The sequence below is a fragment of the Nicotiana tabacum genome, chromosome 24 (genome assembly GCF_000715075.1).
Source record: "Nicotiana tabacum cultivar K326 chromosome 24, ASM71507v2, whole genome shotgun sequence".
Classification (NCBI taxonomy): Eukaryota; Viridiplantae; Streptophyta; class Magnoliopsida; order Solanales; family Solanaceae; genus Nicotiana; species Nicotiana tabacum.
Window position 1 is genome coordinate 93,031,460 of NC_134103.1, and position 17,179 is coordinate 93,048,638.

Below are 17,179 nucleotides of genomic sequence, written 5' to 3' on the forward strand. Positions count from 1 at the left end.
ATACGTGTTGTAATCTTTTTTCCTTATAATGTTTTGTCTCATTGGGTTTTCTTTGCAAGGTTTTTAACAAGGCAACCAAACGGCGTATTTCTAAACATGTGTACTCTTTTTTTTTTTCTAGAATTTTTTCCCACTGAGTTTTATTTTAGTTAAGGTTTAAACGAAGCACATTGTCTGGTGAATAGACATTCAAAGGGGAGTGTTATAAATAGTATTTTATTTATGGTGAATGTTTATATTTTAGAGTTTGTTACTTGGTGGCTAAGTCACTTTTTTCCTATAAATAGAGAGATTCTATTCCATTGTAATTAATCCCAAATCAATAAGAATCATCTCTCTCTACTTTTCTCTGCAATATTCTTCTTCTCCTTTTATTGTTTCATAACAAAAATGATATATCCAAAGCTCGTTAATTAAGGAGTTGGGTACATTAACATTTATATCAAAATTGCACCTTTTCCTCAGTTATTGGTCACTTCTCATTTTGGTCCTTACAATAATTCAATATACATATTTAATCATGAATTAATTACAAAATGTATTATTTGTCTCTTACATAGGAAATATGTTATATCGGATGGCACAACAACACCATAACAAATATACTTACCGATAACATACAACAAGAGCGACCTAGCTACAAATTTATGAAAAAATAAATAATTTAACAAATAATTTTGAAGACTCACAAGCAAAATGGTAAGGAGAACACTCCATGCTAAATCTTGGCACTCACACAAGGTGGCTAATATCCAGAACAGGAAAGCTGAAGGTCATGCATAACTTCAGAGAAGAAAATGAAGTAGCTCACTTGTTAGCTAGGGAAGTAGCCTACGAGACCAACATCAATAAACCTATTTATTTAGAAATACCACCTCCTTTTGTTATGACAAGGATGGTGGCAGACAAAAACAATGCTACCTTTGTTAAGCATGTAGTAGACGATGCTTGTAAGATGTTGGCCAAACTTGGCAACTGTAATGCCCTTGAGGGTATTAGTATTTTGTGTAACAGTGTGAAAGCACCTTAGTATGTTCTAACAAAAGTTCCAGATTCTAAAAAAATGGTAAGGAAAAATATAGGGACAGATTCATTATACTCAGTTTTGAAGGTTGCAGATGGTAAAAAAAGAGTTGACACCATACATAATCATATAAAAAATAAAAATTATTTTTTAAAATAAAAATATCTAACTATGTAATACGCTTGCTCATCATGCCAAAACACCCTAAATTTAAATTTACATTTATCAATCACTGGTAACACATTACAGATTCAAAAATTCGTATCAATTCGTTTAAAAAATTATAAAATTTCTTAATCTAGACGGGCCAGTTCTAAATATTCAGCGACTTGGGCCCTCGGCCCACGCTATTTAATATGTGGAGTATATACAATTTCACAATAGTAATATTAGGAAAATCTCTGAAAATTAATGCGCTGTTTCTTTGAAGAAAGCAAATACTATCTCCTCTGCTAAGTTTCCAGTTTCTGCTGATTATCCCAATCATGTTCAAACAATTCTGGTAATATTTCTCTGTTAATCACCAATTTATATTTCGTTTTTGTTATTCCCTTGTAAAATTTTAATTATCGTTTTTCATTGTTCAATAGGGTTCATTTTACTTACTTTCTGGAATTCATCTCTTGAAAATTTCTCTTTTACCTTACTATACTCTAAATTTTGTATGGCGGATGATATATTTCTTAATTCGTTGATAATTCGTTTATTTCTTATACTTGCACTAAATCCGGGAAGGGCGTGATTTGTGTGTTAGTTTAGGGATCAGTTTAGGATTTAGAGAACATTAGTTTTAGAGAATCCTTAATTTGTTTTAAAATATGGATCATAGAGTATTTAAATAAGTTTGTGCCCAACTTGAGCGGAATAGATACAGATGATTCATAGAGTCAACTTCAACTAGTTTGAGTTGAAGCGACGAGGATGTTGTTGTTAGGGATAGGATAGAGGTTCATAATGTCAGACTTTTATGGTCAGGGGCAGATGTACATTATTACTTACGGGTTCAATCTAACCCAGTAGTTTTGGCTCAAATCCATATATGTGTTAAATTTACTAAATAAAGACAAATATTAGATTTTGAACCCAGTAACTTAAATGTTCATTCTGAACCGAGGATCTATTGGAAACAACCTCTCTGCCTTCACTAGGTAGAGTTAAGGTCTCCGTACACACTACCTTCAACGGACCCCACATGTAGTAATATACTGATGTGGATTGTGAAATTCAGATAGCAAACAGAGAAATTAAACTAAGAAAAGAAGAAATTAACTAGAAACTGACTTTCTTCGATAAAAATGGCCAAATGACCCCGAACGAATACAACTACCCCCTTCTCACGCGTGAAGAAGAATTGGGCTAAAATGTAAAAATAAAATAACTAATAGACTGAAATGTAATACTAACTGTAATTCTCAGGACTTAACAACAAACTTAACTACTTTTATTCGTTACTACTCTTTAAGCTAAAAGTACTACTTTCCGCAACTGTGCAATTAACTCTTCATTCCTCTTCATTCCTCAGATCATAACAATACTCCCCCCTAAAAAATTCCTTGACCTCAAGGAATGAATGTTGGAAACCTGACTTGCAGTGCTGTGCATCTTCCCAAGTAGCTTGATCCTCTAGCAAGTGCTCCCACTGGATCAACTATTGAGCTACAGCCTTGTTCCCCTTTTGAATCATTCTCCTATCCAAAACTTTAGCAGAGTATGGGCAGTATGGCTGGACAAACTACTAGATGAAGGCACATAGATGAAGGCACTTCATAGCAGGGTTTAAGAAGGGAGACATGAAAAGTTGGATGTAACAGTAACTGGGATGGCAAAGACAGTGTGTATGCCACCCTGCCCACCTTCTGAACAATTTGGTAAGGCCCATAGTATTTGAAAGACAATTTGGAGAAGTGTTTACTAGAAAGTGTGAGCTGTCGATAAGGTTGTATCTTGAGATAGACCCAATCCCCTACCTGAAATTGTAGATCCACTCTATGCTTGTTAGCTTGATCCATCATTCTCTGTTGTGACCTATGAAGGTGGAATTTCAGCAACTGTAACTTCAACTCCCTTGAAGTTAAACTTCTGTCAACTTCTAAAACTTCAGATTCTCCTTGAATGTATGGAAGGTACAAGGGTGGAGGCTGACCATATAGAGCTTCATATGGAGTAGTTTGAATGGAGGTGTGGAAGGTAGTATTATACCACCATTCTGCAAATGCCAGGTATTGTGCCCAATCTTTAGGAGAGTCAGAACAATAGCATCGAAGATAAGTCTCCAAACACGTGTGGACAACTTCAGTTTGTCCATCAGACTGAGGGTGATAAGCCGTAGATGTATTCAAGGTGACTCCTTGAATAGCAAATAGTTCCTGCCACAACTTACTCGTAAAGACTGGATCTCTATCGCTAACAATATCCTCAGGCATACCATGGAGCTTAAAGATGTGCTCCATGAATAGTTTAGCTATATCCATTGCAGAATAGGGGTGTGTAAGTGCTATAAAGTGTGCATACTTAGTTAATCTGTCCACGACCACCCAGATCACCTCCTTCCCTTTAGATTTAGGCAATCCCTCAATAAAATCCATACTAATGCTGCTCCAAGCTAAGGCTGGAATTTTTAGTGGCTGCAGCGATCCCGGATAAGCTGAGTTATCATACTTACTATTTTGACATACAACACACTTCTTCACATAGTCCTCCACATCTTTTTTCATCCCTCTCCAATAAAAAAGAGAAGCAATTCTCTTGAAGGCAGTGTTTTGGATAGCGTGCGGCGACAAATAGCGACGAGGGTCCGCTTCACTGAGGCGAGAGGCGTGCAGCGAAGCGCTCGCCATTTTGATGTGAAGCGATAATTTATACAAAAACATAAAATATTATATATATTAATAAATATATCAATTCAAAAGTTAAACTCAACAGATAGTCATAGTAGATTCATAAACTAAAGTCTAAAGTGTAAAACACGCAACATCTATTCTTCTTCAAGATTTTCAAATTCTAGAACTTCATGAATGTTAGCATTATATTGGCTATCATCTTCTTCATCCTCGGAGTCTTCATCATTTAGGGACCGGCTTGAACTTGCTACTCCTTTTACCTTGTAATTTGAACTTGAAAAACTCCCTCTAAGACCATAGATATTCTCCTCAACTCCAGCCGCCATAGAAACAGTACCCCAATCAAGATCATCTCCTACATATACTTGTTCTTCTTCATGATTTTGTGGGGCTCCAGTTAACCATTCATTTGCCTCGTCAATGTTATCCAACAAAATTGGATCAATGGTATCGCGAGCTTCATAACGTCGCCTCAATGTTCTATTGTATTTAATATACACTAGATCATTGAGACGCGATAACTCAAGCCTATTCCTTTTCTTGGAGTGAATCTGCGCATAAATTGTTTAGATTAATTAATAGATACTAATAATAATACAATATAGAATATTTTAATATAATAAGTCTGTTTCTTACATGCTCAAATACGCTCCAATTTCTCTCGCATCCGGATGCACTACAAGTTAGGCTTAGTATTTTGATGGCAAACTTTTGCAAGTTTGGAGTTTGATGTCCAAATTGCATCCACCATTCAACTATAGAAAAATATTTTAAAAGTTAATAAGTATAAATCAAATAAATTAAATTAAAGCTATAAGGATATCCATATTAAAGTTAGTTACCTGGCGACCTTATATCTCTGGCTCTAATGGCCGCCTGTAAACCAAAAAGGCCATCTGCTTGTGAGTACCTACCAAACTCCTCCCCTATTTGATCTACCATCGCTGAATCAGGGACCAACTTCTCAAGACATTGATGGTATCCAACCCAAACCTCTGAATCCAAAGTGTCATCTCTAGTGTTCTTGTAAAATAATCTTGGGTTCAGAAGATGACCTGCTGCATGCAAAGGTCGATGGAGTTGATTCGACCACCTGCTATCAATAATCTCAAAAACTTTCTCATATTTCCTAACATCTCCCTCAAATGACGCTTCAATAGTCTCTTTGGCTCTATCCATAGCTTCATAAAGATAGCCCATTGGTGGTTTTCTCTCCGCATCCACCATACGAAGCACCCTAATCAAAGGACCACCAACTTTAAGAGCCCGAAAAACATCATTGCAGAATGATGGAGAAATAAGAACTTTGGCAACTTCTTTCCCCGCAGCTTCCTTTGCATATCTATTATCTTTCCATTCATTTGAAAGAACTAGCTTTCTCAAGTTTTTCTTTTGCAAGTAAAAACTATGCAAAGTTAAGAAAGCCGTTGCAAATCTAGTCTTGGCCGGTCTCACCAAATTTCTTTCATTTGTGAATTTCCTCATCAAATTCAATAATAACGGCCGCTGACTGATGTAAGAATATATCTTGACGGCCTTAGTGAAAACTATAAAATTAACAATAACAATTTTATAGTTAATACTTAATAGGACATAAGTATAAAACTATAAATAAAGTTAAAGCTTTAAAGATAATTATATTAAAGTTACCTGAAGCATATGGGTTTTCCTTGAATATGTCACCAAACATCAAGTTGATACAATGGGCAGCACATGGAGTCCAATAAATGTGTGGATACATAGCTTCCATCATCTTACCCGCACTAACATTCTCACTAGCATTATCGGTAACAACTTGTACAACATTTTCCTTTCCAATTTTATCAATAGTCTTTCTAAACAAGCTGTACATTTTGCTTCCATCCGTAGAAGAGTTGCTAGCATCGTAAGATTCAAGAAAAACACTCCCTTTTGGAGAGTTCACCAACACATTTATGATCATTTTCCCATTCCGCGCTGTCCATTTATCCATCATAATGGAACATCCAAACTTGTTCCATTCCACTTTATGCTCCTCAATAATTTTGTCTATCTTCTTCACCTCTTTTTTAAGATGAGTTACTCTAACTTCATGATAGCTAGGAGGCTTCATTCCTGGGCCATATTGTCCTACGGCCTCAATGAATTTATCAAAAGTTTTGTAGTTAACACAGTTGAAAGGAAGCCCTGCATCGTACATCCATGCTGCAAAGGCACTTACGGCGCGATCCCTCAAAATCTTCTTGGCTTCTAAACCTGAACTAGAATCATCTTTTCCCTTTTCTTGTTGTTTTGCCGAGAAATAAAGATTGAGAGGACCTTTTGTCACAGTACGTGCCGTGGATGACCCACTAGAACTATTAGAAGATATCTTTTGAGTTTTTTGGGGGAGAGGTCCCATTTGATCATCTTCATCCATTTCATCATCTTCATCAATTAGATTCACCGATGCTTCATAATTCATTTGAGTTTTTGTCACATTTTTCTTATCAACAAATGCTTTTACTTCCTCCCTAACCTCGGGCGGACAAAGAGGACATTGTACTACATTTTTAAATCCACCTATCAAATGTTGCTTGTGACGAGTTATTCCACCATGATATGTTTTTTCACAAAATACACATTTAATTGCGGATCTTGATGAGCCTTTTATAGCATAATTCCAAGCTATATCATTTCGTTTATTACTATCGGATGACGCCATTTCAATGCTGTTTTATAGAAAAACAATTATCACGTCAGTATGCAATTAATTCTACTCTATAAGACTATAAGTTTATAATTGAAAAAACATAGCAAAAAAAAAAACAGAGCCTAAAAAGAGACTACTGCTACTGCGGTACTGCCTCTGCTGTCGAAAAACAAACCCAAAAAAAAATTAAGAGAAGAAGAAAGAGGAAGGGAAGAAAGAAAGAAAGAGCCCCTGCTCTGCTCTGCCTCTGCTCGAAAAACAGAGCACCAAAAATAAGACAAGAAGAAGAAGAAGAAGAAGAAGGAAGAAAGAAAGGAGGAGGAGTTGATCGCTGAACTGAAGAAAGAAGAAAGAAGAAGAAAAAGAAACAGAAAAATCGAAGTGTCGACTGTCGAAGTCGAAGAAGAAGAAGAAGAAGAGAAGAAGAAGAAGAAGAAGGAGATCGCTGAACTGAAGAAAGAAGAAAGAAGAAGAAAAAGAAAAAGAAAAAAGAAGATGACAGCAATGGTCGAATCCAAGTGTCGACTGTCGAAGTCGAAGTCGAAGAAGAAAGTAACATACCTGGTTTACTGTGCTGATGTTTGATTATGGAGAAGATGAATCCCAAGCCCTAATTTTTGAAGTTGCTTAGTTGTATTCGCTGAAGGAGAAGAAGTTAAAACCCATGCCCTAATATTTGTATTTTACACTGTCGCTGCCTTTTTCTTCTTTTTCTCCAAATAGCGTCTTTTTGCCGGAATAGTTAATTCACATAAAGGCGTTTCACTAATGGCATGGGGGACGGGCTGGGTAAGATTTCCAGAATCGATAAACTTTGCGACCTCAAACCATGTCCATTTCGTTCTGGCTAGCGCTCATCTCCAGCTCTGTTTCCAAAATAGCGTCGCTACGCTACGCCTCTCGCCTCGCAGCGCCTCTCGCTACAGAGGCAGAGGCGTACGCTTTTTCAGAATCGCACCGCAACAGACCAAAATAGTGCTACTGCCTCGCGCCGCTTCGCTACACGCTATTAGCGACGTAGCGCTCGCTATTTACAACACTGCTTGAAGGTGTGGTCAATTCCAGAATGACCTCCTCTCACAGAATCATGCCATAAGTGAAGAATTTCCCTTCTTAAAGAAGTGTCAGCCCCAATCACCAACTTGCCATTTTTCCTCAGTTGTTGATTGACAAATGAGTAGCCTTTGATTTCTCCATTTAAGTCCTGCAACTGTTGAAGTATTTCCACCAACTCAGGGTCAAAACTTCCAACTATCTTGTATGGCTTAGAAAAGATCAGTTCTAACCGTAGACAATGTAAGAGCAGCTAGTTCCACTGCTGGAATCCTAGGCAAGGCATCAACAACCTTGTTTTCCTTCTCCTTCTTGTATTCAATATCAAAATCGAATTGCATCAACTTGGTTACCCATTTAAGTTGTGCTCCTGTGTGCAGTTTCTGTTCTAAAAGAAACTTTAAGGCATTTTGATCAGTCTTGACCACAAAATGCCTGCCCACCAAATACTGCCCCCACCTAGTCACAGCCATTACCAAAGCCAGCGGTTCTTTATCATAAACAGACATAGTTTGGTGTTGAGGAGACAATCCTTTGCTCAGGTAAGCAATAAGTTGTCCTTTTTGCATGATCACAACCCCAATTCCCATATCACATGCATCTGTCTCTACTGTGAAGGAAAGATTGAAATCAGAGAGTGCTAACACTGGAGCATAGGTCAAGGCATTTTTCAATGCTTGAAAGGCAGTAGATGCATGTTCAGTCCATTTGAAGCAATCCTTCTTCAACAAATCAGTTAGAGGTTTGCTAATTTGACCATAACTCCTGATGAACCTTCTGTAATAGACTGCTAAGCCTAAAAAACCCCTCAGTTGCTTGATGGTTTTAGGCAAGGGTCATTATTGTACAACTTGTATCTTTTTTGGATCAGTTGAAACTCTCTTAGCAGAAATGAAGTGGCCCAAGTACTCTACACTGGATATAACAAACTGGCACTTAGATCTCCTGGCATAAAGGTGATGCTGTATCAGCAACTGGAAAGTGATTCTCAAATGTCCAATGTGTTCCACCATACTTATACTGAATATGAGTATATCGTCAAAGAATACCAAGATAAACTTTCTTAAGTGTTCTCTGAAGACATGGTTCATAAGTCCTTGAAAACTTGAAGGTGCATTAGTTAAGCCAAAAGGCATAACCAAGTACTCATAGTGGCCTGAATGAGTCCGGAATGCAGTTTTGTGAATGTCATTGGGTGCCATCCTAATCTGACGGTACCCTGATCTCAGGTCTATCTCGGAGTAAATCTGTGATCCCCTAGTTCATCCAATAGCTCCTCAATGATGGGAATGGGGTATTTATCCTTGATGGTAATTTGATTGAGAGCCCTGTAATCCACACAAAACCTCCAACTTCCATCCTTCTTGCTTACCAACACCACTGGAGAAGCAAATGGGCTGCAACTATTCTGTATCAACCCCTGAGATTGTAACTCCCGCACCATCTCTTCAATAATATTTTTCTGCACATGTGAGTACCTGTAAGGCCTGCTGTTGATTGGATTGGCTCCCTCTTTTAAGGGAATATGATGATCAAATTGTTCCATGAGAGGAGGCAAGTCTTTGGGTTCTTGGAACACTTCCTCAAACTCCTGTAATACTCGTTGAATCTCTACTGGTTCATCAACTTGCTCTACCTCTGTGTCATCTGCTACTTAAACTAAGAAAAGAAGAAATTAACTAGAAACTGACTTTCTTCGATAAAAATGGCCAAATGACCCTGAACGAATACAAATACTCCCTTCTCACGCGTGAAGAAGAATTGGGCTAAAGTGTAAAAATAAAATAACTAATAGACTGAAATGTAATACTAACTGTAATTCTCAGAACTTAACAACAAACTTAACTACTTTTATTCCTTACTACTCTTTAAGCTAAAAGTACTACTTCCCGCAACTGTGCAATTAGCTCTTCATTGCTCAGATCATAACACAATCTCTCTACCTTCACTAGGTAGAGGTAAGGTCTGTGTACACACTACCCTCCACGGACCCCACATGTGGTAATATACTGGTTTGTTGTTGTTGTTGTTGCTGTAGTAACTTCAATGTTCAGTGGGTTCAGTGGCATCCTGAACCTATAAAGTTTAAATCTTGGATGTCCCTCCGTTTTAAGATAGCAGCTTATACTTCTATGGTTAATAGGATCATAAGGTAGTGATGACTATTGTATAGTCAGATGAACTCCAATTTTCTCCTTTATCTCCTTCTAACGGAGCATTTAGTAAGACAATGCTAGTGGTGTCTTGTATTCATTTTCCTGTTCCATCCTGAGTCACTTAAGCATTCAGAAAACAGAAAAGTTTTTGCATGTAATTTTGTATGTCTTTTTTTTATAAGGTAAATTGTATTAATCAAAAGGGAAAAAAAACTCCCGCATACAAGAAGTATACTAAGAAGTAGAGAATTTACATCAGAACATGATTCTCTACAAAAGACGCCCAATCTTCTACACAAGTAGGGGCTATATGTGTGCACCAAAAAGCGATCAAAGATAAAAGACTATTCTTAAGATGTGAAAAAGGAGACTCAATCCCCTAAAGAACTCTCCTATTTCTCTCTCCCCAGACTATCCACATGAGAGCTAACGGGGCGAACTTCCACGCCTTTTGCTTGCTTCTTCTGTGGAAACCGGCCCAGCTATATAGCATTTCCTTTACAGTGTTTGGCATCACCCATTGAACACCAAAAAGATTCAGGATTGCCCTCCACAAACCCCAGGACACAGGGCAATGCAGTAGAAGATGATCAACTTCTTCCCCTTAGCTTTTACACATGTAGCACCAACTAACAAGTGTAATTCCATTTTGTATGTCTTTTTTACCATAAGATTTTAGTAGCTTGTATTGACTTGCATATAGGCATGGTATGCTCTCAGTAAGTAGGATGCATGAAATCAGCTTGTTATATTTAACATATGTACCTTTTGTTAATTTCCTGCAGGGGTTCTCAAGGGCAACAAGCTCAGCAACGTCCACAGGAGGGTAATAATAATCCATGGTATGCACCATCTGCAAGCAGCTCTCCCGGGTCTTCCCGTCCCGCAACTCCTAGTCCAAGCTCTTCAGGAAGCTTTGGTGCCCAAAGACCAACAGATAGGCCAAGCTCAGCATCACACGTTTCCCCTGCAGAGGCTGCATGCATTATTAATGCTTTAAAGGATAAGAGGTATGGTATCCAGTATAAAGAAGTATGCACACTGTTCTCTGTAACGAAGCTTTTGATACTCATGAAATTTTCATGACTAGGAACTAGAACGGTCATGTAACCAGCTCAAAATTATAATTATATAGCTCTCTAATCCCAATAAATAATTCGGTAAACTCCTGATAAATCTTGAAGCACTAGTTCTACCATCGTGCACTTGGAACAGAGACTTTTAATATTATTCTTTTGTAAAAGAATTTTGGCCTGTTATCTTACGGAGTCTTATGAAATTCAAGTGTTTGTGATGAACTGGAGCGCATATGGTTATATCTGCTGTAATGGTACAGGTTCCTTTTATTTGATTGTAGAACCTTTAGACGTTATTAAAAACTGCTTTATTACATTATGGACAATCGATACTAATAAGGTGGGTTTTCTAGAAAAAATTGGAGTTGATTTCCAGATATTCTGGTTTTAAGAAAACGATTTGAAAACAAAACAAGAAGATGGAACATACGAGTTGATTCTCAGGCTTGCCTGATAGGGGAGAAACGCCCGTCTATGCATCTTGCTAAGTATGTATGCTAATTCAAAATGGAACAGTTTTCTAGTCCAAATGCCATACATGTTTTCTGGTAGAAGTTGTCCTTAGGTTTGCTTCAGACTGAGAAGGATCTCGCTATGCATCTTGGTAGGCATATATAGTTTCTTTTTTGCCATTAGTTTCTGTGAATTATTGATTGAATGTTTTATGCCACCCTTTAAGTTACCAAATGCTCATATTTTAACAATGACACAAGATAAACGGTAAGATTTTACTTTGACTTGTGCAAAATTTCTTTTGCCAGCAGATAATCCTGTCTTAGAAAATATTCATGACTGAAGTTCTTCGTTTTCATGCTGGGGAGTTGGGATTGATAAGAAGAGATATCTTGTTTGTAGTGATTAAACAATTGAGTGAAGTGTTAGATGTCTTCCTTCATTCTGCTTTCTACTTTTAGTGTTTGATTCTTGATCTGCCGTCTTGCTAAAAATTTCAGTGTTGATGAGCTAAGGAAGCTTCTATCTGGCGACGATGCTTATCAGAACTTCTTACTTTCACTTGAGCCTGTCAAAACTCAGAATAAGGTAAGAGGTTAAGTTTTCTTTGTTGAGGATTGTTCGTGTTATGCATGATTGATCTGATCTGTTCTTTCGTGCTCCACAAAATATCCGATGTACCTGGTTGAATGAAAAATGGTTTCAGACAGCGGGTATTCAAGTTATCTATGGGACAAGTATAGGAAATGATATGAATTTAGTTGTTCTACTTTTGTATGGGGTTTTTCCATAAATGGTATATTTTTTAATTTAAGATGACGCAATGCGTTGGAGTTGTTCTAGTATTTTACAATCTGGTTGAGAGTTACTGTAGAAGTTGTGTCTACTGTGCTTTATTTGTTTTCTCTAATTTCTCACTCATGCAATTTAATATCCTAAAATACTTGCAAACTGGGATGGTCAATAAGCATTTCTTGTTCTTTCTTCCTTTTCTTGCCACGATGAGCCACAGATCCTCTTGTCCTCCTGCCCGCTTAACACATATGAGACAAAAATTGTTACAAATAATAGTCATCTTGATATAGATTTTGCTGTAACTGGTAGTATCTCTTTTTACTTCATTTCTCCAATTGGATTTAACCCTTTTCCCCATAAATTATCTAATCAGGTCAGGGATGAGCTTCGGAATGAAACTCTGCAGCTTGCTAGTAAGTTTGGGTCACTTCTTAGTAGCTGAGATGTTTCTATCCAGTAAACCAGATAGATTTTGAATTCACTTTTTATGCAGGGGAGAATTTAGAGAAAGAACCGCGGATAATGGAGCTTAGGAATCAGGTGAGATATTACTTAATCTTTTTATTACTTCTCCCTGTTACTTTCACTTACACTTTTTAAATGACTAGTTTGACCTTTTAGCATCAAAGCATTGATTGTGAAAGATTTTATGTGTCCTTCCTATTTTGCTGATTACAGTGCAGAATCATCCGCACCACTGAATTGGCTGCTGCTCAAGAAAAGCTGCATGAACTGGAAAGGAGAAAAGAAGAGCTTTTGAAATTATACTCTCCTGCATCACTCCTCCATCTGTTACAAGGTAAAAACTGGAAATGCATATTTTTTTGGTGGGGAGGGGCCCCGGGGGTTTGGGGGTGGTGGTGGTGGAGTTTCCTTTTGTACGGAGAACACAACTGGAGCAAACTATAAGTAGTTACTTACACATCAGTAGAACAAGTTTAGATCTTTGATTTTGGGGAACTATGGTTTTAATGCTGCAATTTCAACAAAGTGAAGGGCCTCTTAGGAGTTCAGTCTGCATCATATTTGGATTTTTAAGAAAGGATCATTTTTAAATATAGAAATAGTAGCACCCAAGTGTGTGTCATGGTGGCCAATGAAGTGGGTTCAGAACCATGAGGTCTCAGGTTCAAATCTCAGCGGCGGAGGCAAAAACACTAGGTGATTTCATTCTATTTTTTCAAATTTTGGTGGACAGAGTTACCCGGTGTTTGTGCTTGTGTTGGTGGGAGCTAGTAGGTACCCTTCGGAATTAGTCGAGGGTGCGCAAGTTGGCTCGGAGACCGCGGTTATGAAAAACAAAAAGAAATATTAAAGAAGAATATATATATTGTAAGGAGTGATGCATTGGGAACTTTCTTGACCCAACAGGTGCTGCTGCATGACAGTTCTAAATTTCTAATGTTCTGTAGTTTACACTTTACTGTTCTGTCAAATTGCTTAAATGATTTCTGCTAAAGCTCCTGGGAACAGTCAAGTGTCAGTAGCGCATTCACTAAGTGTCATTTATTTGCCTTTGTCTAAAATCTACCATAACACAGACTTGCCTTTTATATGTCACAATGCATTATAACTTGCTACCAAAACTGTCCCCCACAGTCCTCCAGACCCTTGGTATAGACATAGCCGTAGCCTTAGATGTTTAGGTGACTCCATACTATAGCGTTTACACTCTAGCTCTTTTATATTACTTTCTCGAATGGTGTTACCTTGTTCTACCTTAACTAGTATACACATTCTTATTTAACTGTTTGTAATTTATTCAATTCTCTCAATCAGGGTTGCTCCGGTGGTAAGCACCCTCCACTTCCAACCAAGAGGTTGTGAGTTCGAATCATCCCAAGAGCAAGGTGGGGAGTTCTTGGAGGGAGGGAGCCGAGGGTCTATCAGAAACAGCCTCTCTACTCCAGGGTAGGGGTAAGGTCTGCGTACACACTACCCTCCCCAGACCCCACTAGTGGGATTACACTGGGTTGTTGTTGTTGTTGTTGTTTACTTCTTAATCAAGTATTTACGACATTCCAATAAAACCCTTTTCTCCATACAAAAGCGATCTTAAGGAGCTGGTGCTTGAATCTCAATTATTCATTCTTCAACAAGACTTGACGAACCCAAGTCTTTGCGTTATTGGTTGTGATTGAAGCTATTAGCGAGGTTAACATGAATCAAGAATTGTCAACAAGTTATTTTCATCCGTTAGCTGTCATCACCTGGAATAGATTTGGTGTTTGATACGACCTTCCTTTTACTATAATAATGATATTTTAAATGCTTTCATAGGACTTTTTGGTTCTTAATTTGGCAATGGAACATGCCATAGTGTTATAAGTTCTATGGAATGAGACTAATTTTTTCTGCAATTTAAATTTTTACCATAGTTGTGTCCGCCTAATTTCTTTTCAGATGCTTATGTTCATTTTGGTTGTGCTAGTTTTGGGGACAAGGGCTGGGGGTTCACAAATTCAATGGTGACCTGTATAGACCAACAAACATTTTTCCCATTTGAGGTGTCTAGTATTTTCTTTTTTCTAACCTTGGAAGTTTATAATCTGATATGCAATAAAGCTGGCTGATAGGAGCTTAGGAACTTACATTGCTTATAGCAATCAACCATTCTTGAGAGACCAATTTGAAAGTTGCACTATGGTTTTCAATGGTGGGTGTAAAATAGGTGACTTGGCGATGGATTTTCTAACTGATGTTACTCTTGATACAGATGCCATGAATAAGACTGACGAGGAATCTGAAAGTCTACACAGACAGTTTCTTGATGGGGAAATTGATCTTACAACATTTGTGCAGAAGTACAAAAAACTGCGATACAGTTACCACAAACGTGCACTCACACACCTTGCTGCAAAGACATCTGTAACTGGCTGAATGTTGCTTAATATGATATGTGTGAATATTATAGCTGAGCCTGCCTTTGCTGCTAAAACTACGTGTATACGAAAGACTGCTTCAGATGTAATATTGTGATTGATTTCTGCCAGCTTGACCTCCACTGTGTGCTTGATATAAGAGAGGACTATTCAATTTTTCTGATAAGACAAGACAAATATTAGATTAATTGTGGTATATATGTCAGAAAATGATCAATCTCATCTTATCTCGGATCTCGGCTTTAACATGCCTGTGTAGCTGGTGTTTACTATTGCTTCATTCTGGAACAAAGAGAAGTGTGATATTTTCATATTTGGGCCCCGGGGTGGGGAGTGGGGGTGGGGGGGTGTTGTTGAATGGTTTTATTGTTTATTAGTATTAATGTAATTGGTTCAGGGGAGCACATGATCCGCTGTCTGTTGCTGTAATTTATTGATTGCAACTATTTGTTGTGGCTGTTGATTCCAAGAACGCAAATTGTTTGTGAAGCATCAATTGCATAGTCTGAATACTTTAATATTTCTCCTCTTCAACTATTTTACGTGAAAGAGTTTTTAAGGAGGAGCTGAACAGAAAATAAAGATTAGCATCACAGATGATCAAAGTCTGTCTCGAAACTCTATGTCGAAAAACTTGTTTGCAGTAAAAAAGAAGAAAGTATCAGCATAAAATAATTGCACAAAATGAGAATAAACTTATGTGCACCCAAAAACAGAAAATGAGGGTAGTGTGTAGTGTATGCAGACTTTACCCTTAACTTGTAAGGATAGAGATGTTGTTTCCAATAAACCCTCGGCTCGGGAATGGACCGGAGGGAATACATCAACTAAAAGAAGAAAACAGATAAGAAATTAGTTGATAAAAGAATTAAACATATTCACTTCAGCATGTGCATAAAAATCGTAGCTTAATCGCTGATATACCACCACTCAAAAAGAACAAAGACAAACCCAATAAAACCAAACATTTGCCCGCAACATACAAAAGTATTTAAAAGAGCTAATGGGAAACCTTCTCGAAAGAAAATGGTATTCTCGCGATCCTTCGTCAAATTAATTTGGGATACTCCTTTTATTTTGGGATGTTTCAAAGAAAGAAACGACGTTATGAAATAGTGTATAATGGGGGTTTTTTCTAGTAAGGTTTTAACGAGGCACAATACCTTTTAATGAACATCCAAGGGAGAGTGTTATGAAAATAATTATATTGTGGATGTTAATTTATTACTCCGCTATAGATAATCTTCCTGAAGAAGATTATCCATTTAGTACTCTGTTGAAATTTTATCTACAAGCAGCTGATGCAGGCAGGTTGCAAGCAGCTCAATGAAATGATTTGCAGCAGCTTCTTATTAAACAGGCAGGTTGCAAGCAACTCATGCAGACAGCTTACAAGCAGCTAAAGAAAAGCCTTGCAGCTGCTTTCTGAAAAGCCTCGCAGCTGCTTCATTTCTTTTATAAATAGAGGAATTTTCAGTTCATTATGTACATGAATTTGAAGTTGAATAATATATCAGTTTCTCTCTATACTTGTCTTCAGTTTATCTACTTTATAGTATTTATTTTATAACACGTTATCAGTACGAGACTCTGTCATTTTGAGCACTTACTTCGAATTTAATTTCTATATCATGTTCGTCTCCGATGTAAGGCGACACTCTTATGTCTGTGGTTAGATCTTGTTCATAACGAACATCATAAGGCAGATTATATCCTTGAGGTGGTGAGTTTTTCTTCTTGGCAGTAGTGATATAGATATCACTTACATCTGGTGTGGCCAAATTTGCATAATTTAATTTGAGCCTTTTGCTTATATTTTAATATCATTATCATCGCTTGCTTAGTTATATGTTACGTATATAGTACCTATTTTGGTATTTGTTTTCATCCTAATTATCTTAATAAAGGATTACAAAGTGGATAACATTGTTAGATCCACTTAAACTCCAGCAGAGTTTGCAAGAAATATACAACCACCAGAAGTGGTTATGTTTCGTATATCTCACTGTAACTAAATTTTGTTAACCACCAGAAGTGGTATATGCCTATGACCACCAGAAGTGATAATTTAGGCTTTCTATGGTTACAATTAAAGATAAGCTAGAGAAATATTCTCTATATTACATGCACACATCGATTTGCTCCTGAAGTAGTAAATATTTTAAAAGAGATTGAAGCATCACAGTTGATGTGATTAATGCGCGTTCATATAATTATATTCGATTTTCT

General features: G+C 37.3%; 1 protein-coding gene across 1 annotated transcript; it reads left to right on the forward strand.

Annotated features, from left to right (window-relative positions):
* Positions 1 to 1,371: 1,371 nt before the first annotated feature.
* LOC107797057 (vacuolar protein-sorting-associated protein 37 homolog 1) lies at positions 1,372 to 15,177 on the forward strand. Its single transcript, XM_075247901.1, has 7 exons — positions 1,372 to 1,526; positions 10,530 to 10,754; positions 11,774 to 11,861; positions 12,442 to 12,481; positions 12,562 to 12,608; positions 12,747 to 12,867; positions 14,785 to 15,177. The coding sequence occupies exons 1-7, from the start codon at positions 1,510 to 1,512 to the stop codon at positions 14,946 to 14,948; spliced, it is 702 nt and encodes a 233-aa protein (XP_075104002.1). The 5' UTR covers positions 1,372 to 1,509; the 3' UTR covers positions 14,949 to 15,177.
* Positions 15,178 to 17,179: the final 2,002 nt, after the last annotated feature.

What these genes read in the sequence shown, in the direction of transcription:
- LOC107797057 (XM_075247901.1), top strand. An exon ending in TAATGGAGCTTAGGAATCAG is followed by an intron (nt 12,609 to 12,746) that starts GTGAGATATTAC and finishes TGCTGATTACAG; the next exon opens with TGCAGAATCATCCGCACCAC. An exon ending in ACTCCTCCATCTGTTACAAG is followed by an intron (nt 12,868 to 14,784) that starts GTAAAAACTGGA and finishes CTCTTGATACAG; the next exon opens with ATGCCATGAATAAGACTGAC.